The sequence below is a fragment of the Pistacia vera genome, unplaced genomic scaffold (assembly GCF_008641045.1).
Source record: "Pistacia vera cultivar Batoury unplaced genomic scaffold, PisVer_v2 Contig1133, whole genome shotgun sequence".
Taxonomy (NCBI): Eukaryota; Viridiplantae; Streptophyta; class Magnoliopsida; order Sapindales; family Anacardiaceae; genus Pistacia; species Pistacia vera.
Genome location: NW_022195175.1, coordinates 108,008 through 132,387, shown reverse-complemented (window position 1 = coordinate 132,387; position 24,380 = coordinate 108,008). Strand labels below are relative to the sequence as shown.

Here is a 24,380-nt window from a genome sequence, read left to right as displayed (position 1 = left end):
TTTCCAGCTAGATCTACCACGGATCTGGCCGAAAAAGGCTAGATCTACGGCCTGCCGTGGCCGTCGACGATCGGAAAAGGCCAAAGATATGGCTGTCGTTTTCGGTCAACGACGGCCATTTCTTTGGCTGTCGTTTTCGGTCAACGACTGCCATTTCTTTGGCTGTCGTTCACGGCCAGATCTGGCATTTTCCGGCAAGATCCGTGGTAGATCTGGCCGGAAAAGGTCAGATCGGTGAACTTCTAGCCATTTATGGTTGGCAGATTGGTCGTTGTATAGATTTCGGCTACCACCAACGGTGGTTGTCGGAATCTGACGAGTATGGGTTACGGGGGTATTTTTGATAATTTTTAAACTTTTTTTTATGGCGTATTTAATGAAATTAATAACATTATGGGGTCTAAAAGTAATTACAAAAATAAGATAATATTCTTGGAATAATATGTCAAACATTATTTGGAGAATAAGATCCAGAATTTAGATAAAAATAATAAGCTAAATATAATTCAAGATTTTCAATATATAAATTTGATGTACTACTATTGATGATTGTAGTAACCCGACCCACAACTTTTATTGTGTTTTATTTTTCTTTGCGTCACATAACATAGCTTCACAAAAAGTCCATGTGACCAGTGGTGACACCATAGTGTCGACACCATCACTCGGCGGAGTTTCATTTACATATTCCCATGTCGCCATTAAGTTCGAAAAAGACAGGACGATGAAAACGACAGGTGAACGTAAACAAAACGCCACAACTTGGTAATGGTATTGGTAGATAATAAAATGTTCAACTAAACGTCACTATCATCTGGGTCCCATGAAAAAATAAAATCTAACGGTGCGAAACATTCCAATCTGTCAAAAAGAAACGGCTGCAAGTTTTGTAACTTTTGCTTGTGAAAGACCGGCGTTACATATTATTTTTTATTTTTGTGGCCTGGAATGACTCTTTGCTTTTGTCCCATATTGAAACAACTAATGTCCATTGGGTGTTTATCTTTTTTTTTTAAATTTATAAAATTATTCATGCGTCATTTTCCTTTAAAAGTTACTTCTCATATGACGACATTCATTACATTACCCAATTAAGTAAAAGGATCAACTCAACATTCAAATATTACTTAAAATTGTAGGAGTTGTCACTGGAATGAAAAAAAGACTCAATACCAATTTTTTTTTTTTTTTTAATTTATGATCTCTTTCGAGATTCTAGAACTATCGACCTTACTCTTAACATCCGAGAAGGGATTCGAATTCATAAACTCTGGAATAACATTTAAAAATCTCTATTGAATCACTCGATCGTCCAGATATAATTAATGCTTAAAAATAATTTCTCTTTCTAATACAAACCATTTATTTGTAAATAAGTATATAAGTAAATGTATTAATTATGAACTTAAGATGAGTATTAATTTATTTAAATAAGTAAGACTAAATATGTAAATCATATTCCATAATTATGGGATAAATTGAAACAATTAGTTACAAAAATGTTGGTCAAGGTTATCCATTTTTGTCTAAAAGTCTCTAGTCTTATCCAGGTATATATTACATCCCATTGCCAACATATAATTTTTTGAAAAAAAAAAAAAAAAAAAATAGAGGATAACTTAAAGGTAATAATTGGACGTATTAAACATTATTCAATTAATTTGTATATCATAAAAAATAACGACATTATTATATATGATTATATTTATGATAAACAAAACGCAATAAGAACTTTTTTCAATTGCAAGTGTTGAAAAATTCCTCTCAAATCAGTATTTGGCAGTCTATTAATGGGACCCACAGCAGGAGAAATATTGGGTTAATTAAATTAAACTTGTCACGTTAATCATTTGGCTTATTCTAACGATTGTATTACTTTGCTAATTAATTCAATTAAGATATTACATTCCCCCCCAGTCTCAGCTACCAAATACAGCAGCAGCACGAGGGCATTGTCTTCTTGCAATTCACATGAAGAGTTCCAATAACCGAGTTTACGTATAATAATAATAATAATAATAATAATAATCAGCTAATAATTAAATCAAGATCATTATCTATTTCTTACCAGATCCGAGGTTTAGATATTTCATCCAAATGTCGATTAGTTTTAAAAAAAGGTTGTAGCATTAATTAATCTGACATGAACTGGATAATTAAATGCTTTTACTTAAATAATTAATACTCGAACCTTCCTGGCTCCCACCCTAGGCCTTATCCAATACATTTCAAGGGGTTTGTTCAACGTGGTTTTTTCGAAAAATGTTTCCTGAAAACAAAGAAAACGCTTTCATTTCAGTCTTTTTTACGTAGTCTTAGCAAAGTGAACCCAGAAGGCAAAAGCAAAGTTTACGCGAGGAAGTGCCAATGCTCAAAGCCGAAACAAAGGGTAGATTTGACTATTGTACGATGTGAACCATTTGTAAGTGTCATTATCATGAGCTAACACTGATTGCACCCTCTGCTTTTCTTACCAACCCCACCCACATCAACCCCAAACCCCCACCAATTATTGACCTCAACAGCCCTCTTTAATTTTATATCCCTTAATTGCCCCTGTTCTGTTTTAATTTTAGGAACTTCCGTCTAACAAGAACAATAATAAAAATAATTAATAATGAGTAACAAAAATTTAAAACAATTAAATTCCCTCTAAAATTTTGGATACAAACTCCCAGTTAGAAGATTACAGGCAGAAAATTGATCCGTCCCCCCAAAAAAAGGCAAAAAAAAAAAAACTACTTAAAAAACAAAAATAAAGATCATGTAATAAATCATTTCACTATAACTCCTCACTCAAGTCCTTTTTTTTGAAGGATTTGATGGTTTTTTTTTTTTCAATCTTGGAACCCAGTTTTTTCCCAAATTGCATTTCGTACCCTCGTTAGATCGCCTCCTTTCAAAGTCCTCCCCACACCTTCGTGAACCGAAAACGAAACGATTCTCGTCCTGGCCATCTGCCTCGCCAAAAACTCGTGCGGTGGAACCCTCACGCTTCCCTCGCCGTTCAAGTCATCGTCGTCGCTATCCGCCCGCCGGTTGTCCCTGTACTCATCCTTCAATATCTTGGACCAGTCAGGTATGTTAACCGGCAGCGAAGAGGGGGTCCCACCCGTAGAATCGGAACGCTTGGTTGCTTTTTTGCTCATCCGGGAACTAGAAACGGTGGGTTTGCAGGGGAACTCGGTTGAGGGGTCCGAATTGTTGTAGAAGTCAGACTCGTCGAGTTCGAATGACGACGACTCGTTTGCCGTCCCTAAATGAGGTGAGTCACTGGGGAGGAATCGATAGCTGGGTCGTCGGGGATAGTAACTCTTGCCTGTTGCCATTAGGGTTCTCTCTTCCCTTCTTCTCTCAGTTTTTTCTTCTTCTTCCTCTCTTTGCTTTTGTGTGAGTGTTTTTTATTGGTTAGATTTTGAGTTTGGTTTCAAAAATGTGAATGAGTTGATCTGCTTTTATAAAGGTTAGGTTACAAAATGGATAAGGCTCTCTGTTTTCTCTCTCTGTAACTTGATTTCCCGTTGAAATTACCAAGACACCCTGCAATTTCAGTGGGCAGGCCACGTAGGATTTTCCAGTTATCCAGTGATACGCATCCATACTACGGGAATGACAAATCAAATCAAATAATTGAAATCAACATTGATTGAAATCAATATTGATTTTAATTAATATTAGGGGAACTATATTTTATCCTAGAAATTAGTTTAAGATTGTAAAATTGCTGCGTCCAATTAACTGAAAACTGTATAAATTCCACCATAATCGCAGTTGAAAAAAGCAAATAATAGTAAACGGCGTTATTGAAACAGCGTGGAAGAATGACGCGTGCCAATGAGCAATCAAACTGTAACGCTAGCTAGTGGACAAAGATGACAGAGGGGGGGTAATTTGGGAAGACGAATTTGTCTCTTACGAGAATAATTTTGTACTGCCAGTTACACATTTGTCGTGACTTGGATTTAAAGATTTAAGAGAGAGAGAGAGGGGGTCACCTGACCTGGTTGGCTGGTTCTACGAAAAGATACAAAGTGGTTCTGTTGAAGCGATCAATGATTTCGACACGTGTTCAAGTTCATTGTTAACCATGCCACGTGGCTGGATATCGCTTAGTCTAATGGAAGGGCGTGATGGCACGTGAAGTGGGACCCACATCGGTTGTAGCGCTCTCATAGCCAGCTGGTACTGCCCACTCCTCTGCTGCTGTCCCATCAAATGCGACACTTGATAATATCATCTAATTATCGTCTATTATCTGAAATATCGCGTTGCGAGAAATTGATATTTTTTTAACGTTTTTTAACTATGGCCTATGGGGAGAATTATTGTGACTTAATTGTCCAAACAGATATTTAAAATTATTAAATTATTTTTCATATTAATTATTGGGAAATTGAGGATATTTTTAGGTTTATTCCTTTAAAATATTCGAAATTTTGGTAGTCAAAATAGTAGTGAAAAAGGTGTTAAAAAAATAGTGATAATGAGAGTGTGATTCTAAGTTAATGGGGTATATTGGTGGCTAACAAAAGAATAAAAATAGGTGGTGTAGTCTATGATGCTGTTTAAAAAATGACATCTCAAGGTGTTTATGTGTCATTATAATGTTCTCCATATTCAAAAGTTAGATTTAATTTATTTATTCCTTTTATATCTACTTTTTTATGCTCCATCGACTCCCCATTATTGATTTAGACTAACATATCAACTTTATTTAAACAAAATAAGACAGTAACAACGTGGCATCATATTAATCCATTTCATAATGCCAAGTTAGCAACTAACAATAGATATGTACCCATTTTTTTTTTTTTTTTAATAATTAAGGTGTTCAGATCGGTTTATGCGCATCTTAACCAATTTTTGAAGTCCATTGAATACTCTACAAACTCAATATTTCAGGTAAGCCATAAATATGGTAGGTAATCCGAAAGTGGTTTGAACCCAAGAAGTCAATGAAATAAACAAACTTTCTTGACCCTCAGATCAACCCATACCAAATTTATAAGAATATTGGATAATATAAGAGATGTCTGTATTTATCATCAAATTCAAAAGCAAAAAAATACATATAATGAAGATTTTATCGTCCGATTCAACCGTAGATTTTACTGATATTAGAAAATATAACAGATGTATGTATTTATCATCAAATTCAAAAGCTAAAAAATATGTGTAATATAGATTTTATTGTCCGATTCAATCGTAATGATTGATATTAATATAGCAACTCATTTAAACAAAAAATCAAAGAAGAGTCTATCACTAATTTATACATCTTCATAAAATTAGTATTGTTTAATTTGAAAGAATGAGTGATAATTTATGATTGATATAAAGGAATAGTTGGACTGGCATTGTCTGATATTTTAATTTATATTTATTGACCTCTAATCTAGTGGTGGTTTGGTTATTGTTAAGCACCCATTAATAAAGCAAATTTACTTGTTTAATCCAACACTAATCACGTGGTTTAACAGTAATTATCTCGTTGGTTTTAGAACCATATCGTGGTACCAAAAGGGGCGTGTGGGTGTGACTTTCGAAAACTCCTTTATGTTGACACCATGGATTAATTAATATGCCCTGTTTCCAAAGAGATTATAGAATAATAATACATACCTTCAATAATGTAGATCGTATTAAAATATTATTTTAATACCCATTGGTTATAGTTAATTTATGCTTAATTATTACGATTTTGTTCTATCCTGATTGATTTTTTAATAGACAAGTCAGAAATAAATAAATAAGATGCACCAACTGAAGAAGAAGAAGAAGAATAAATAATATATAAAGATGATCATAATCTATATTATTAATAACAAATTTTAAATAATGGATAACATCATTGTGCTTATTTTTACAAGATCTACTCAAGATATTTTTTGTAGTATAAAATTATACAAAATGTTTATAAATAGATAACAATATTTTTGTTTATGTAGATTAAATATATGCCTCTAATTTTTTCAATTCACATAATTTTGGACATTTGGGATTTTAAATATTAGCGTTAGCAATCATTGTTACGACTCTTTCCCACATTAAAAAAAAAAAAAATTCTATAATATAAAAATAATTATAACAAGAAAAAAAGTATTCTTAAACCAAAAATACTTTTAAATTTAATATTGACATATGTTAAACCTATTGCCTATCGTGTTTCTCATTGTTTTTTATTATAATTATAGATATTTATGTCAGTTTATGTATACTTCAATTAATCTTCTAAGACTTTAGAATTATTGGTCGGATAAGAGCTCAAACAACTACCTCTATTAGTAATCAATTGAGGAAGAACTCAAATTCAGAATCTCTTCAGTAATACATCTAAAAGTTTTTATCGAATCACTCGAAGAGATAATTACGGGTCCTTTGTGTTGATTAGAAAAGAAAGTTAAATGACAATGGCGGGCGTTAATTAAAAATGGGAAAGTAAAAGATGAAAAATTAATAAAAGGGTTTTATTAAGTGATTGGTTTCTTTTTAGTTAGTGGACCACGATCTTTTTAAAGAAAGATTAATAGAACTGAAGAGGTTACTACTTATAACATTATACGAAATCAAATTAGGAATTAGAAAGTGATTGGTTTGAAAAAAAAAGTAGCAGGTCTGCATCTTACTTTCCCTTTGCGTGTAAATGACAAATAGTGCTTGTATTATTGTTTACGCTCTGCGTTTACGTTTAGTCTTTTTTTGATCTTCCCCAAAATGGAATTCAAGTTGCTAATCTTACACTATTTATGCTAACTTGAAGAGTTTGTAAGATATTTGCTGTCTTTATCTAAAACAAATGTGTACAAACTTTGGAATTACCTATCATATTATGACTTATTTTATATTATTGGGTTTATAGGATGTTTAATAGATATTATAAATTAGTTGAGATACACGCAAATTGATGTTTATTTTTTTTTTTAAACTCCAAAGAGTTGACCTGACAGTTAATAAGATTTGCTTATTTCATTGACTTTTGGGTTCAAACCACCTAAAGGTCACGTACTATATTTATGGCTTATTTTGAAACATTAGGTTTATAAGGTATTCAATGAGTCTTAAAGATTCGTTAAGGTGCATATAAACTGGCTCGAATACTTCTGATATCTAAAAAAAAAAAAAAAAACAAAAAAAAAAAAATTGTGTATACACTCGAAGATCAGATTTGAAATTTGTCCAATAAAAAATATTGAAGAGAGAAGAATTACAACATTATAATTATATGAAATGAATGATTTTGTAATATTTTTTTCTTTGCATAAATTCGTTTCACTTGAATAACTATAATCTTAATGCCCAATTGGGTAGATGGAATGGGATTTGATTTGGTTTGAGTCATTTTTTCCATGAATTTGAAAGCATTATGCAATTATCTTATCAATTAACTTGAGGTAATGATACGCTCACACTATGATCAAATAAATAAGAGAGTGAACTTGAATATAAAAGTATCTTTGGTCAGAAAGAATTTATTTAAAGTTTTAAATATTGGTTTCATATTAAATGTGTTTATAGAATTTTAAATAAGTTATTTTATATTTATTTGAAAAAACTTAAAATTTGAACTTTTATAAATTTTATCCGAATAAACAGTACCAAACAAACCCAAATTTATAAAAAAATAATTAACAGAAAGAGGATGTCTGAGTCGTGGGGCAACAGACAAAATAAGTAATCTTAATCCTAATGGGTTAGAAATGTTGGATAATAATTAAAGTAGAGAGTAAAAACAAAGGCCCACCCCTCATTACTTGTCTCATCACCTATGAACTTAATTAATTATCTAAGCTAAGCTAAGTAATCGTAATCCTAATGGGTTAGAAATGTTGGATAATAATTAAAGTAGAGAGTGAGAAAAAGGCCCACCCTTCATTACTTGTCTCATCACCTATGAACTTAATTAATTATCTAAGCTAAGATAGTAGGGATGGGATTTCCATTTCATGCTAAAAGGTTGATGTGTAAGCTGAGGGGGCCATAACATAACATATAATAATAATGGCACTATAACGATGGGTAAGGTTAAGGCTATTAAGAGGCCGCTTGTTTTGTCACACAGATAATGACTTCAATTTCAAAAAGAATGGGACTCCAAGTGGTTATAACCTCTGTTTTAAAAACTGGACCGGTCGGATCAGGACCCGGTAGCTTTTCCGGTCTGATTCAGGTCTTAGGGGTTTTTTGTAATATTTTAAAATTATAAGAGTTAATTTGTAATTTTATAAGGGTGTTTTGGAGATATGTCAAAAGTTTAAGGATTAATTGGTAATTTTTTGGGATATTTTTGAAATAAATAAAAATTTTAGGGACTAATTAAACTTTTTAAGGAGAATTTTTGTAATATATTAAAATCTGAATTAATATGTAATTTTTTAAAAATAAAATTATCGCTGACATCATCGGTCCAATCGGTTGGATTGGTTGACTCGTGACCCAACCAGCAAAACGGGTTACTCTCCGATCAGGGTTTTAAAACAATGGTTATAACTTGTAGGGCAGAAGCTCTTCTTCGTGTTGTTTTCGCACTATTGGAACTTGGCAGTCAACGATGAGACTTTTGCACGTTTTACCTATACTTCAAAGTAGTTGTGTATGAAACTATAAATGTGTTTTCGTCTGTAACTATTCTTTCGTCTTTCTATCATTGCCAAGCTTCAAAATAAATGGACCACACACGCAAGAGTGGACAACTTCTTTTAAGGGTTGTTAATGGACTGGAAGAAAGATTGGATCAGTTCTGTAGGGCTATACATTTCGGCCCACGGTTACCCTAATTGAGCATAAGGAAACTGAGCAATACTTTGTACAATAATAGTGTAACTTATGATAAACTGTGAAAGTGCAAAAGCATTAACTAATTTTCTCTCACCGAGTTTCCTCCTAATTGTATTTTCTCTCTACTTTCTCATTGTCCAAACAATCTGATCCAATCAACACATCGTTAGAGGGATCATCGATCCTTCAATAAGTAGAGCAAGTCACACTTTCTCTACTTTCTCAAAATTCATAGCAATTAAATTTTCATTACTAAACTCAAAAAGATACTACTTATTAAGCCCTCTACTTATTAAGCCCTGAGGTGTTTTAACGTGCCAAAATTAATCAAAAAGTTAATTGAAATCTAACAAACATGTAAAGGTATGACAAGAGTCATAACAAAAACAAAAATACAGTTTTCCAAATGGTATGATCATACAAGAAGGAACAATCATTCCTAGTTTCATAAACTACCCAGATGAAGGTTCCACACAGAATGATCTCGTTCCAGGAGATTGTTCATGCTTCTGCCAAATCATGTCAGCTCATTAATATAAAATTTTTTATCAATATTTTTCTCTTCTAGGAGTGTACAAAGTCTCAAGTTTTTTCCTGGAAGAAGCCACTCTGCATGTGTTACATATTGAAAAGGATTAGAAATTTAGAATCCGGAACCAATGAACTTTACATTCATGGCTACTAAAAACAAAGAATAAGATGCTGCTTTAACCTTAAAACTATGCGAGCATAAACCAACAATTAATTCTTTATCCAATTCTCCAAATTTTAATTTATCAATTATAAACTACTTTTAATTGTTCTTCCTGCAAAATTAGTGGGGGAATATAAAGTTCTTTTGTAAAGACAAGTTAAACAGTACTCCACCCGATCTGCAAAGCAAGATTATGTTTTACTTATTCCTGACTTTGTGGAAAGACAGCCTCTAACAACTAGCATCAACATTCACCTGAATTGTAAAATCACACCAAAAACAATGGCAGAATTTTCAAGAAACTGCAGGCCATGAATTTATATACACGCAGGATATAGAGAATTTACCAAGAAACAGACTATCAACCTTAATTTTCTCGGTTGCTGCCATTGATGGGTTCTACCATAGACGGTATTGAAGTTAAAAATTTTATTAACTCAGAGCTTTACAATGCTCTGATGATCCAGGAGGACGAGAAGAGGGTGATTGATCTCTGCAGAAAGATTCCCGATCATGCGTTGCACATATTGACAGTCCATGATGATTCATTACTGCATATGGCAACTTATTCAAAAAAAAGTGATTTAGTGGTGAAGCTACTTGAAGAGTTGCCTGACCAGTATCTTGATAAAATGACCCGGCAAAATAAAGCTGGAAACACAATCCTTCACGAGACTGCAACGAGCAACCATGCTCTCCCTGTTGCCGAAAAAGTGTTGAAGAGAGCTCCCGGGTTGTTATGCATACGTAACAACAATGGCGAGACAGCTCTCTTTCGTGCTGCGCGTTATGGGAAAGCTGACATTTTCAATTTTCTTGCTGGGAAAATCTGTAATTATGATCAAGCCAGTAAGCTGCCGTTTTTTCAGAGGACAGATAAAACCACTGTTCTTCACATTGCTATTCTTTCTCAACACTTTGGTAAGCTCTTTTTTGCCATTAATTTGGTTAAATATGATATTGGAGACGTGTTTTATGAGATTGTAATCCAATCTTAATTTCACGATTGTTGTGTTAATGAAAGGTTTGGCCCTGCAAATTGCAAAGGAATATAAGTTTCTAATCGGCGAGCAAGATGTGGATGGGATGACTAGTCTTCAGCTTCTCTCATGCAAGCCAGAAGCTTTTCATCGCAAACGTGAAGATGGATTTCTCGAGAAAATCGTCAATTATGGTAATGGAATCTTATTCACAAGAACTAAAGATTCTGGTCTTAGAAAATTGTTGTAATCATGTCTATTCATGGATTACTAATTAGTAACTTCTTTTGGCTTTTTTTTTTTTTGATAAGTTAAATTTAGTTGCATTTTGAGTTGGAGACAAGATATTCAACAGGAAAAGCACCAATATCAATCAGCTATTGAGCTTGCCAATTTTTTGATTAAAAGAGACACCTCGTGGGAGCTTACTTATTCTATCCAAGATCAGAGTAGGCCTAAGATACACAAATACGGGCGTGCTAATATAGAACCTTCTTCTACCAATATCGTCAGCCCAACAGGAAATATCGATGCAGAAACTCCTCTGTTTTTAGCAACAAAGTCAGGATGTCTAGAGATTGTTAAAGAAATACTTAAAACATACCCTCAAGCAGTCGAACATATTGATGATGAAGGACGAAATATACTTCATGTAGCCATCAAGTATCGCCAGTTAGAGATCTTTGAGCTTGTAAGACAACTGGAAGTGCCAATGCGAAGACTAGTACGAAAGATTGACAACAATGGAAACACAATATTGCACATGGTTGGTGTGAAAATAAAAGATTTTGTACCCGAAAAGATGGAAGGACCGGCTCTGGTATTGCAGGACGAATTGCATTGGTATCAGGTATATACAACTTGAATTAATTAAGCATGCATTAAAATTTAATGTTTAAGATTTGGCTGAAAAGAATCAAACATTTTGAGTGTTTGTGCAGCGAGTCAAGGACGTGAGTGTGCCGCATTTTATGAATCACCAGAACAGTTTGAGGCTCACTCCAGAAGCCTTATTTGCATCTTCAAATGTTGACCTTCGTCTCATATCCAAAGAATGGTTAAAGCACACAACAGAAGGGTGCTCAGTGGTGGCAATTCTAATTGCAACCGTGGCCTTCGCCGCTGCATACACAGTCCCGGGAGGTTCAAACGAGAATACTGGTTTTCCGGTCCTCATAAACGAACCTTTCTTTGTGGTTTTTACCATATCCGACGTTCTCTCTTTAACATTCTCTTTGGCGTCCGTGCTTATGTTTCTCTCAATTCTTACATCTCCATTTAGATTAGAAGACTTCAAGAACTCTCTTCCTAATAAAATGATTCTGGGCTTCACGTTTCTGTTCCTTTCCGTTTGCCTGATGATGATAGCATTTGCAGCAACGATTTTGCTCATGATAAAAAATAAAGAAAGTTGGGCGAAAATCGTGCTTTACACTTGCTCTTTTATCCCAGTTGCGATATTTGCTCTATCGTATTTTCCTGTGTATGTAGTGACATCAATAACAAGAGGTTGCAAATACTTAGCCAACAAGGGAAAACAGTTGATTCCTCGGAGTTTCTCCAAATCCCGAACTCCTTCTTCCATTCCATATTGATCTCCACCGCAAAGGCTACTTTCATCAGAAGCTCAACGTAATTAACTTATTATCATGTATGTATTGGTTTGAATATCTCTTTAGTCTTTACTGCATTGATATATGTATGTTTAGAACTCTTCAGAATTATTATTTTTATTATGGCTATTATTATTATTATCATTATTTGATCATGATTCATGAAAAATCCAAATATGAGAATAGTATTAAAAGGACTTGACGAAGAAACCAAACAATAAGTTTATATATTCGACAAGTTATTGTTGGAGTTGTCGACCACTTTAACAATAAGGGGTCATACAGACGCATTCGGAGACTCTGTTGGAAAATGCTCGTAGGTTGTTTGGACCTTTTCTATGAAGAGCCGCAAAATGATTTCTTTAAGTTATTAAATTCATTATTGGGTTTGAGTTTAAGAATATGAATCCTTATATATTAGGTTTTAGTTTTTTAAATCTAGTATATAAACATTTTTTTCTCTTGTATGAGTGTGATAGCAAATCATAAGACAAATTACTTTTATTGTAACAAGAGAGGTGTGACAGTATTGCAATAATATTGACTTTACTAGATGTATCCTGTTAATTAGGTGAACCAGGGTAAATCAGACATACATTTCTTTCTCTTTACTCGATTAATATTTTTATGTGTTTTCTGTTTTGATTTCGTATTATTCTAGATTGTTTCAGTTATATTGCAAGATAAAAATCATATGAAGATTATTATAATAGTCTAAAACAAAACACACATGCCTCAAATATTACTAATTAACATGCGGATTTACTAGCTGATCATTATAAGCACAATACTTACTGTAAAATCCTACAACCGCAACAGAATATTTCTGCCAGACTTATTAGATCAACAGCAACTTTGAATGGAAGAAATGATGCTTAATCAGATGCAAGAGCTTTCACTATCTCTTGTTTCCACTTTGTTGGACAACATTCAACTTTATTATCCATCCTTTATCAACATTTTTATCAATTCAGCATGATCTTTCGCGAAATTTCCTTCCCGATATAACTCTTCAAATCAATTTAGAATTGATAGTCTGATGGTATATTTTGGCCATGATTAATGATTTACTTTTTGCTAGTGCATAGCCAGCTGTATATTTTACTCTTATGCTATCTCAAAAGTCTGATCTGAGTCATCAGGAAGTATTATCGGTTTTGGATTATTAAGACAAATTATCTTAAGCTGGGGTCAAGAGTGATTTAGCTGGGTCGATCTTATAGTCTCCTGTAATATTTATATCGCAAAACATGTTTATGTGATTAGCTTACAAGTTATTAGATGTAATCAATCCCCTGCAAAAACTAACAAGTGTTTAATGACATTAGCGGTTGCACCATATTAAACTCTCTTTGGAGAATTTCTTAATTCAGTAGTATAGCAGACAACTTAATTTTGTGCTCTTTTCGTTTTCGGTGAATTTGGTTAGAGATGATATACTAATACATGTACCCACGAGTCAATGAGTTGGAAATATAAAATTACACGAATACTGGAAAGAAGGTGTTGTACATTATTTTCCTACGGTCAGATTTGTGTCATCCGTCTACAGATTACTCTAAGATTGAGTGACCAGAATCACTACGTGTCACTCCCACAACAGATGATTTAACTAATAATCTCATTACTCTTTAAGCATGATTGCTTTGACTTAATCCGGATTACTCGGGATTATACGCATAATCTTCTCTGTAATCTATCAATTGTCAACTACTACCCGACAACATGTATAAAAGGGAGGCATCACCCCCATTTTGAAAACATGACACAACCCTGGAAAACACACTTGAGCAAAGAACCTATTTGGTGAGGCACTATAAGCTCACTACCACAGTTCCCCTGTGGTACCCAATTTGTATGTAATCCAAACTCAAATAATTAGATAACAGTAGACGTAAGCTTAGTTCTAACGTGTCGAATCACTTTAAAAACCTATTATCTAACCTGTTGTAGATATTCTAATCCACTCTAAGCTGATTATTTATAATCAAGTGCACACCCTACCCAATCCCATCTTGGTCGACTGGGTTCGTCTGGATATTGCTGATTTTTGTATCAACAGAAGGCAGTCGAGTTTCAAGTGTTTTTGTATCAAAGGCAAATGGAGTTTGGAGCCTGTGGAAACTTAATGTGGTTACATACTTAACTGCAGAGAATAAGATGCTCCTTAACACACTAATATCTGACAATTACCAGTCGTTTAGTAAACAACGATTCTCAGTTCGAATACAATTCATTAGCTGTTAATCGTCTTTAACAAAAGTTAGTGGGGAATATATTGCTTTTTAAAATTTTCAAAAGATAACAAGTTTAAAGACGCAACCTTCACCAAACAGGATTATATATATATATATTCCAAACTCTCCGAAAAGCATCCACTAACAGCTCTAGCATTCACACTGAGTTGTAAGAATCATAAAAATCGATGGCAAAGAGAAAAAGAGGGACCTCTTAAATTCCACTTGGCCATATGCAAACTCTACTAGAAACCAAATTAAACCCCCAAAATTGACTATTTTCTCTCCTGTATCTAGCTCTAATATCCAGCCAGTAATGTATTGTATCGCCGGAGATGTTGATGAAAAGCATCGCGTTAACTCAGAGCTTTATAATGCTCTGATGATTGTAGAAGATGAGGAGAAGGTGATAGAATTGTGCAGAAAAATTCCTGATCATGCATTGCACATATTAACAATACATGACGACACCGTACTACATATGGCTACTTATTCGAAGAAAGAGCATTTAGTGCTCAGGCTACTTGATGAGTTGCCTGAACACTATCTTGACAAAATGACCCGTCAAAATAATGCAGGAAACACGATTCTTCATTACACTGCCACGAGCAATCATGCTCTCCGTGTAGCGGATAAAGTGTTGAAGAAAGCGCCAGGGTTGCTGGGCATGCGCAACACCAATGGAGAGACTGCACTGTTCCGAGCTGCACGATATGGGAAGACTGATATATTCAACTTTCTTGCTGGTAAAGTATCGGGTTATGATCAAACTAGTAAGCATCCTTTTCTTCAGAGAACGGATAAAACCAATGTTCTTCACATTTCCATTCTTTCTCAGCACTTCGGTAAGTTTCATCTTCTAGATATCACTCCAGCCATAATTCATTTTTCTTTGCATATATATTCCAGAGCATATCACTCCTATAAGCATCTATCTACATGGATAAGGGCTGCAAGGGAATTTTTAGAAGTACTTTTGTACAAAGCAATTGGAGTGAAAAATAATAATTAAATTTCGTATATAAATGGTATTACTTTCTTATAAATGATTAAATTTGTAAATTAATGCTATCACGTTGACATAGTTATATAGTTGACATCCCAAATACATTATACATCTTAACATCTTAAGAGATATTCTGAATTCTCGTTCTGAATGATCTATAGTATTAATTATTGTTGACATATAAATAATTTAATTATTTGATGAAGGAAATGACAATTTCAAAGAGCTTGTGTAAATAGTATTATTCTTTCAAATATGATGACATATAACTTACGGTAAGAATGAGATTTTCTTGTACGATGTGTAATAGTACTTTGTACATTTATACCCAAGATAACAATAAGATTAAATAGTATTTGACACTGCTGGTACAGCCTACGTTGATAGAAATAAAATTGTGAATATATTAAAGGCAATATCTTCTTTAGAAGTTGTTTTTCTCCAAGAAGATGGAGCCTAAACCATTGGGATAGGAAAGGGTGAATATAACTGGCTAATAAGATTGACTGCCACATCTTCATATGAATTAATTAAACAAAACCACGATTCCTAGCCTAAATGACTAACGTTGTCCTTAATTTAAAAGACTTAGATCTTTTGTGGACATTTATTTCATTAAATTATTTAAACTTTATACATCTTTTCCCCCTTTCTTTCTGTGTTTAAAGAGATCCAATATTATTTTCGAATGGTGGGTTTCTTGTAAGAATATAATGTATATGTATTTCGAAACTTAAATATTCTTGCCTTTCAAATGGTGGGTTTCTTGTTAAGGATATAATGTATATGTATTTCGAAACTTAAATATTCTTGCCTTTTTAACCAAAATGAATGCGTGCAATTACAGAATTGGCTTTGCAAATTGCGAAAGAATATAAGTCCTTAATTGGTGAACAAGATGTGGACGGGATGACTCCTCTTCAGCTTCTCTCATGCAAGCCTGAAGCTTTTAAACGCAAACGCGAAGAAAATTTTCTCAAGAAACTCATCAACTGCTGTAAGTACTTCTCTGTTCATTTTTATAGTTAAAGACACATGTTCATTGATGTAAATATATTTATAGTTAAAGAGCGGTGGTATGCAAATGCAATTGTTAACTTTGTTTTTTGAAAAGTTACATGGACTTGTAGCTTGAGGCAGAGAGTATTAATGGAAAAGGAGGAGCGACAATATGAATCGGCAATGGAGCTCGCCAAGTTTCTAATTAGAAAAGATACTACGTGGGAGGATTCTTATTCTATTCAAGACCAGAGTAGGCCTAAAATACACAAATATGGACTCAATCCAACTCTCTCAGCCGCTGAGAAAGGAAGCGGAGAAGCCGGAGCCGGAGGAGGAGACGGTGCGGAGACTCCTTTGTTTCTAGCAACCAAGTCAGGATGTATAGAGATTGTTAAGGAAATACTGAATGCATACCCGCAAGCAATGGAGCATATCGATGATGAAGGACGAAATATATTGCATGTAGCGATTAAGTATCGGCAATTAGAGATCTTTGAGCTTGTAAGACAAATGGAAGTACCGATAAGGAGACTTGTACGAAAGACTGACAACAGTGGCAATACCATATTGCACATGGCCGGAATAAAAAGAACAGATTATGTGCCTGAAAAGATGGAAGGGCCTGCTTTTGTATTGCAGGATGAATTGCTTTGGTATGAGGTACGCTTGCTGTTAAACCCAATATATCCAGTAAGGATGTAAAAACCCCGGGTCCAGCCGGGTTTGTCTGAACTTTTGTTTTTTTAAAAGAAATATAAGTTCGGGTTGTGTTTACTGCGCTTCAAACCAGGCTTTGGTTGATATAACAAGAAAAACGACTCTTGAGATTAAGTGATTTAATAGAAATTTTAGAATATATTATCCCAGAGGTATTGAGTTTGAGACCCTCCTCGATTGCTAATAAAGAAAGTCCTTAAAACTCTTACTTGATTGATAGTTCTAAGATCTTAGAAGATTAATTGAGGTATATGTAAACTGGTCCAAACAAGCCCGATCATAACAAAATAAAAAATTAAAAGTTTTTTAAAATTTACTTGATATATGGGGGTTGGATATAGTTTTTTAAAAGGTTGTTTGTAATTTTATATTATAAAAGGTCGCTGGAAAGCCTGGAATAGTTTATGAACTTGGGTGGGGCTCCAGCTTTCCTGCCAATGCCCTGGCTGGGCCGGGTCTGGGCTTTCCTGTGAAAGATCAGGCCCGACTTGGGTATAGCTTGGGTTTGATTTTCGAGGATCGGGTCTTACATACCTAATATTGTCCTCTCCAGAAGAAAGTAATTGAAATTTGCTTATTTTCCTAATGGAACTAAAAGTCGATTTTTGCATGGCAGCGAGTTCAGGAAGTGACCATATCCCATTTTATGAATCACCGGAATGATTCGGGGTTGACCGCAGAGGGATTATTTGCCGCTGCAAATAATGAACTTCGTGTTACATCCAAAGAATGGTTAAAGCACACAGCAGAAGGATGCTCAGTAGTGTCAGTTCTTATCGCGACTGTCGCATTTGCAGCTGCATACACGGTACCAGGAGGATCAAATGAGAATACTGGTTTTCCCGTCCTTATCAATCAACCGTTCTTTGTTGTTTTCACTATATCAGACGTTCTCTCTCTCACGTTCTCTTTGGCGGCTGTGGTCACATTTCTCTCAATTCTCTCATCCCCCTTTAGATTAGAAGACTTCAAGCACTCTCTGCCGAATAAAATGACGCTTGGTTTTACGTTTCTGTTCCTTTCTGTTTGCCTGATGATGGTGGCATTTGCAGCAACGATTTTGCTGATGATTAAAAATAAGGAACATTGGGCGAAAATCATGTTGTACACCTGCTCTTTTATCCCAGTTGGGATCTTTGCTTTATCGTATTTCCCTCTCTATATAATAACTTCAATAACAAGAGGCTGCAAGCAGTTGGGGAAGAAGGCAAGGCGGTTGATTCCACGGAGTTTTGAAGCCTTTCTGAAGAGGATCTTTTGTTTGTCGACTGGTTTTAAAGCCCGAACTCCGGCAGGTTCTTCAATTATTCCATGAACTCCACAAGCTTCAAGTTTCTTGATTTGAATTTCAAAGTTTTATGTTTGCTTAATGTCAATTTGTGAAATTAGTGCTACTACAAAGTCCGCACTTCAGATTTTTAAGAGTATGCTTTACTTAATTTCTTGCCCCCTAATTATATGTATTGTTTTATAAATTTATATAATAGTGTTCGGTGTTGTGGTACTGGTATATACATCGTTATTTATTAGTTTAAATATTTTGGACTCCTTGCAATGACTGCCTAAGGTTTTAGAAATACTCATATCAATAAAACTACACTTATAACCAGGGTCAAGGAGGAACTTGGGGCGGAAGGGGTCATGGAGGGTTAGTTGACCTTCTTGACTTTGAAAAATTATCAAAATTAAAAAATATATATATAAGGGCTAGCTAGCTTACAACCCCTAGTCACGCCCCCCACTTAAATTACAGATACTCAAATGGAAAATCAAACCTGAGACTGTGTGTCTATCCACACTATCCTTAATTCGTTCTAACCATGTAGATTATCCACAGACAGGTCATATCAAAATATTGAAGTTAGGAAAAAAAAGATAAATATAAAAAATATATATTTTGATACATTATTTTAAGGGGTCGAAACATAAAATTGAAATTACAACAAAAGTTATAATACTTTACTATAAAAGCTAGATAAATCTTTGAATATTTTATTAGCATAAATTTTATTATAGTTTAATTTGGAGGTATTGTTATTTGTTTTGGCTTAATAACTTGTTTATTATCCACACTCCCCACTTAAATTACAGATGCTTGGATGGAAAATCAAACCTGAGACCGTGTGTATAGCCACACTATCCTTAATTCGTTCTAACCATGTAGATTATCCACAGACGGGTCATATGAAAATATTGAAGTTAGGAAAAAAAAGATAAATATAGAAAATATATATTTTGATACATTATTTTAAGGGGTCAAAACATAAAAGTGAAAGTACAACAAAAGTTATAATACTTTACTATAAAAGCTAGATAAATCTTTGAATATTTTATTACCATAAATTTTATTATAGTTTAATTTGGAGGTGTTGTTATTTGTTTTGGCTTAATAACTTGTTCATTAGTAAATTTTCTAGGTTTTGTTTCACTCGTTAAAGTATTATAAATTTATTTCATATCGTCAAACACAATTATAAATATATTAATTATAAAGAGCATTATAAATAAATACTCATATTTTTTTTATAAGTTTATTTACAATTATATTATTAAGTTTAATTAATGTCTTGACCCCCCCTAGAATGAGTTTCTGGCTACACCCCTGTTTACAACTTTTTTATACAACCCTGAGGTGGCAGCTCACAATTGGTTAGTTTGCATTTGGGTAGACAGGACCCACTACGAGCTAACCAATCGTGAGCTGCCACATTAGGGTTGTATGAAAAAGTTGTAAGTGTAGTGCTGCTCATACACATATTTGCCTTGGTGTTAAGAACCATTTACAAATATTAACAAAGTTCATATTTATAGGAATTTATGAATTTAAGATAGTTGTTAAAATTGAAATTTCTAAAATGTTTTTTTTTTTATGATTATGGATGTCGAGGCCAGCTTACGCACACCTCAACTAATCTCCTAGGACCTTGGAATTACTGTTTGAGTAAAAGCTCCAGTAGCCACCCTTATTACCAACCAAGAAGGGATTCAAACTTATGACCTCTTGAGTAATACACCCAAGAGTCCTTATCAAACCACTTGGACACCTAAGAGTCCCCATCGAACCACTCGGCACCCAGAGGTTGTTATTTCTAAAATGTTTTGTGTAATGGGGGCGTTTTTACCTTTTATGGAAATAAAAGAAAAATTTTGACTTTAAATTAATCCAGAGTTGAAATTCTCGAAAATCAAAAGTAAACATCTTTAGTTTAAGGGTCATATAAAGAATTTAGTTTCAACTGAAAAGACAAAAAATTTGATTTTTAGTGATTTTTTAATTCAAAAGTTGATATTGTAGAACTGTCTTTATTTTTAGAGTAATGCCGATTTACTAAAATAATTTGACCAATTTAAAAAGAAAAACAAATCGACAATTCTTGGCAGAATGATTTAATTTTTGTTTGAAGCATGTTAAAAATTAAGATTTACAGTTTTGTCAATTTCTTCACAGGAAGGTTGCAGTTTTGGAAATGAGTAAACGACATTTTCCCACACAAGGTTTGGTGAATCAACGTTTCCACCCCTGGTTTTATAATTTGAGATTCACACCCTTAAATTAACACCATTATTTTCTCTAATAACCCCCACATCTCAAATTTCTCTCAAATAACCCCCACAGGAGATCCCGGCCAAGCCAAAAATCCGGCCTAATTCTAGCACCATTAGACCTCCCCGACACCACCATCAACATCCCCTTATCCTCCTCACTAAAACCCTTAACTTTTCCACCGGAGTGCACCTCAGCGAGGTACCGGAATTTAGCTGTAAAGGAGCGACAACATGTAAAAACCTAAGGGAGAGGCGGCTGCGATCAATGATGTCGGGGGTTTTGGTAGGGGGAAGTCGGTGATGCTATTAATGGTGTCAGGGGTGGTTTCCGGTGCTGGGACTTGTTGGAATTTGGATGAAATGTGCGACTAAAACTAAGAGCGGCGAGCGGTGATTGGGGTGTTCAATTAGGTGGGGAGGTTAGATGTTTTGATGTGGGGGTTGAGGGGATTGTAATGGTGGTGTCAGGAGGGGTCGATTGCATCGGGAACAAGCTAGAATGGCCCGAAGTCGCTGTTGGGGTGAATTTGAGAAGTGAAGGGTTATTTTAAAATTTTCATCTTTAAAATGACAATTTTACCCTTTTAATTGTTAGATTAAACAGTTTTATATTAATTTAAGGGTGAAAATCTAAAATTTATGAAATCATTAGTGGGAACTTGCAGATTTGCCAAACCTTGGGTGGGTGAATGTCGTTTACTCTTCGGAAATTTGTCTCACATAATTCAAATGTCTCACAACGACTCTACACTATATCACTTCTAAATGTCTACATAAACTCTATGAAAATTATGGGATAATAAACCTGAATATCCCCTCAGGTATCAATATACACAAAGCCTCGATCATTTGTAAGACGTTAATAGAATTGATCATTCACAAAGTTGAGGTTAAATACCATGTTTACCCTCGATCATAATTTTTTGCGTATAACAAAGAAAATGTTAATTACTTTAACCCCAAAGGTTTGCCAAAACTTGAAAAACCCACCCCAGGGCGTGTGTTAAGAGCGTTTACAATGATTATAGTTTTGGACTAAATCGTTTGTGACACGACCCGTCCCGAATTCCCTTGTCCTGTAGAATCCGGGCGCTCCCACAAGACTCGGATACCCGAGACATGCCATGTAGAAAAACTGTGAAACCTGTTAAATGACCTGCTTTTCCTAAATAACATCATAGTATTTCTATTTCCAATATCTCAAAAAAACATACACCATCGATCGTTTTACAAAAGAAAAGATTTAGGGAAACTTGTGGTATCGGGTTTTTCCACTTATACTACACATTTCAAAACATAAATAAAGGAAATACATGATGGGAAACATGAGTTTTTGAAGCGGAAGTCCAAAATACAATACGACATAAATATAAATCCCACATAAAAAGATGTCGATGCGTGGCACAACCCTGAGCAGAGACTCACTGCTTGGCACGATCTCCGAGAGATACTAGTGAGGGGGGGAAACATTTAAAAAGAGTGATCTGAAATACTCAGTGAGTGGGGGGAAAGGGGAGGTTTATAAAAGTTCTTTAAAAAAAGAAATAATGATAACATACAAAATCCTGACGACAATATAATTCTATGAATATGCAATGGAAACAACCACCCCATTCACGTATGCAATATGTGATTTATTTCTAACCATCATGTACTCAGTGAACCGTACTCTAACTTACTTCCTTTAACTGTATCGAATTTTGAATAAAACCTCAACATTTGGTATTAGAAACTCTCACCACAACTAGTACCCTGAGGAAAATTTGTCATACCTGGTGGGAGTCCCGCACGAAGGCAGAGCGAGTGACATACATGTCATACCCAGCAAGATCTATCATCACGCGGGCAGAGCCTCTAAAACTGTCATACCTTGCAGACCACTCAACGCCTAGATAGAGCATTGATAACTGTCATACGCATGCGCAGAGCCAAAATCTAAAACTGTCATACTCAGCAGAATCCTACATTGCTCAAGGGGATGGGTACTTCGTATGGTGGTTTTAGAACCAAAATTATCTCATCATGATTTTAAATAATATTTAAATTTAAAGACATACCACATAATTGCTTGTAACTCATTATATGCAACATAGTATTTGAAATCACATCCAAGGGTGAAACTGCAAATTTTTAAACATGTTTCGAAACTGAAGGTTTAACCAGATCTAGAGTTTCTTCAACATCACATCACACTAACACGTCCCACACCACTCGTGCGTAGTTATCACTTTCATAATTTATATATAATCCCAAGGAAATGCCATACAATCATAAATAAGAAGTATTTTCATGACTTCCAAGACTCATTATTCCATACTTATAAAACATTACTCAATACCAAAACATTACTCAATACCCAACACACTTTCCATCCCAAGTTGCCTTAAATTCGAACACTTTTTAAACACTAACCAACCAATTTCCCAAAGGTATTCCAGCTAAGTGCATGCAATATTGCAATGTATTACCCAGCAAGCATTTCAATTAAAACACAATCCAAGCACAATTCCCACATACTGTCCAGCCCAGTACATGTGATATATTACCCAAATAAAAAGACAGCCGAGACACACAACCCATGTTAAATCACCATTATTCACTTCAAATTTTATGGCACTTTAGACACACTACAGCAAGTTCCCATATATATATATATAAAGCATGCAACATGGAAGGTTCCTCATTTGACTAGATCTAGTGTTGTCTCACTCAAATATTGTACAGCGGAAACATAAAATGGCTATTTGTATATTCTTAATCAACATGTAGCATGAAACATATTCCATTTAAATCGAATCTGAAGGCATTCCCACACAAACTCATTCAACTGATGCATGCAGAGTAACCCTTTAGTCAGATTTTTACTTAACATAATAAATTTTATGCCGAAAGCACACAATAGAAATTCAATAGTTGACATGCAATAGGAAAGGTTTGGATTTTGATAAAACCACTCACAAATTCAGCTCAGCCGAAACTCAAATGGACTGTCAAACACTCTTCTCTTCCATACCTACACCCAAAAACTCAAGATCAAACACTCATTCTGAAAGCAAAGAAGAAACACTTAAAGAAATTGCTTCCTAACCCCATGCATGCACTACCCGAACCCAGATTTTGGAGTGNGGGGCAATTGGAGCTAGTAGTGAATCAGCTCATGTCTTTACGGATGGATCAGAGTTGCACATAGGGTATTTATTTGACAACAAAGAGGAAGTGGTGAGGAAGCTAAAACTTGTTGCTGTGAAAGGTAATTTTGAGTTCATCACCAAAAAGTCAAATTCATTGGCTGTGACGGTTGCATGTCGTGACCGAAAGTGCAAGTGGCGGATTTATTGTAGAAGGTTGGCGGAGTCGGAAAAATTTATGCTAAGCACATATACCCGTGAGCACACTTGTGGATTGGGACATATTTCAGGTGAGCATCGACAAGCGTCTGCTGATGTTATTGGACAATTTGTCAAAAGTCGATTCGTTGAAGGGAAAGGTCCATCTCCTAAAGACATTCAGAGACTTGTGCGCATAGAGTTGGGATGTGCTGTTAGTTACTGAAAATGCTGGAAAGGGAGACAACATGCACAAGATTTTGTGAGGGGCACGCCGGAGCATGGGTACGCAGTATTAGAAGCGTACCGTTATATGCTTGAGTTGACAAACCAAGGTAGCAAGACGGCTTTGAAGTGGGATAGAAATATGATGTTTAAATATTTTTTTGTTGTTTACGGTTTTGCTATAAGGGGTTTTGTAAATATGATAAAGGTGTTAGCTATTGATGGTTGCTTTCTGATGGGAAAGTATGGAGGTACATTG

The 24,380-nt window shown here is 34.6% G+C and overlaps 3 protein-coding genes across 3 annotated transcripts; 2 read left to right on the top strand and 1 right to left on the bottom strand.

Moving 5' to 3' along the window:
• Positions 1-2,804: 2,804 nt before the first annotated feature.
• On the bottom strand, positions 2,805-3,438 carry LOC116143986. The gene has a single exon (XM_031429440.1). The coding sequence runs from the start codon at positions 3,327-3,329 to the stop codon at positions 2,838-2,840; it is 492 nt and encodes a 163-aa protein (XP_031285300.1). The 5' UTR covers positions 3,330-3,438; the 3' UTR covers positions 2,805-2,837.
• Positions 3,439-9,719: 6,281 nt separating this feature from the next.
• On the top strand, positions 9,720-12,183 carry LOC116144037 (ankyrin repeat-containing protein ITN1-like). The gene is made up of 4 exons (XM_031429496.1): positions 9,720-10,390; positions 10,494-10,643; positions 10,761-11,299; positions 11,391-12,183. The coding sequence occupies exons 1-4, from the start codon at positions 9,862-9,864 to the stop codon at positions 12,042-12,044; spliced, it is 1,872 nt and encodes a 623-aa protein (XP_031285356.1). The 5' UTR covers positions 9,720-9,861; the 3' UTR covers positions 12,045-12,183.
• A 2,272-nt stretch (positions 12,184-14,455) lies between these two features.
• On the top strand, positions 14,456-18,525 carry LOC116143810 (protein ACCELERATED CELL DEATH 6-like). Its single transcript, XM_031429272.1, has 4 exons — positions 14,456-15,144; positions 16,153-16,302; positions 16,420-16,967; positions 17,641-18,525. The coding sequence occupies exons 1-4, from the start codon at positions 14,616-14,618 to the stop codon at positions 18,337-18,339; spliced, it is 1,926 nt and encodes a 641-aa protein (XP_031285132.1). The 5' UTR covers positions 14,456-14,615; the 3' UTR covers positions 18,340-18,525.
• The last annotated feature ends 5,855 nt before the right edge of the window (positions 18,526-24,380 follow it).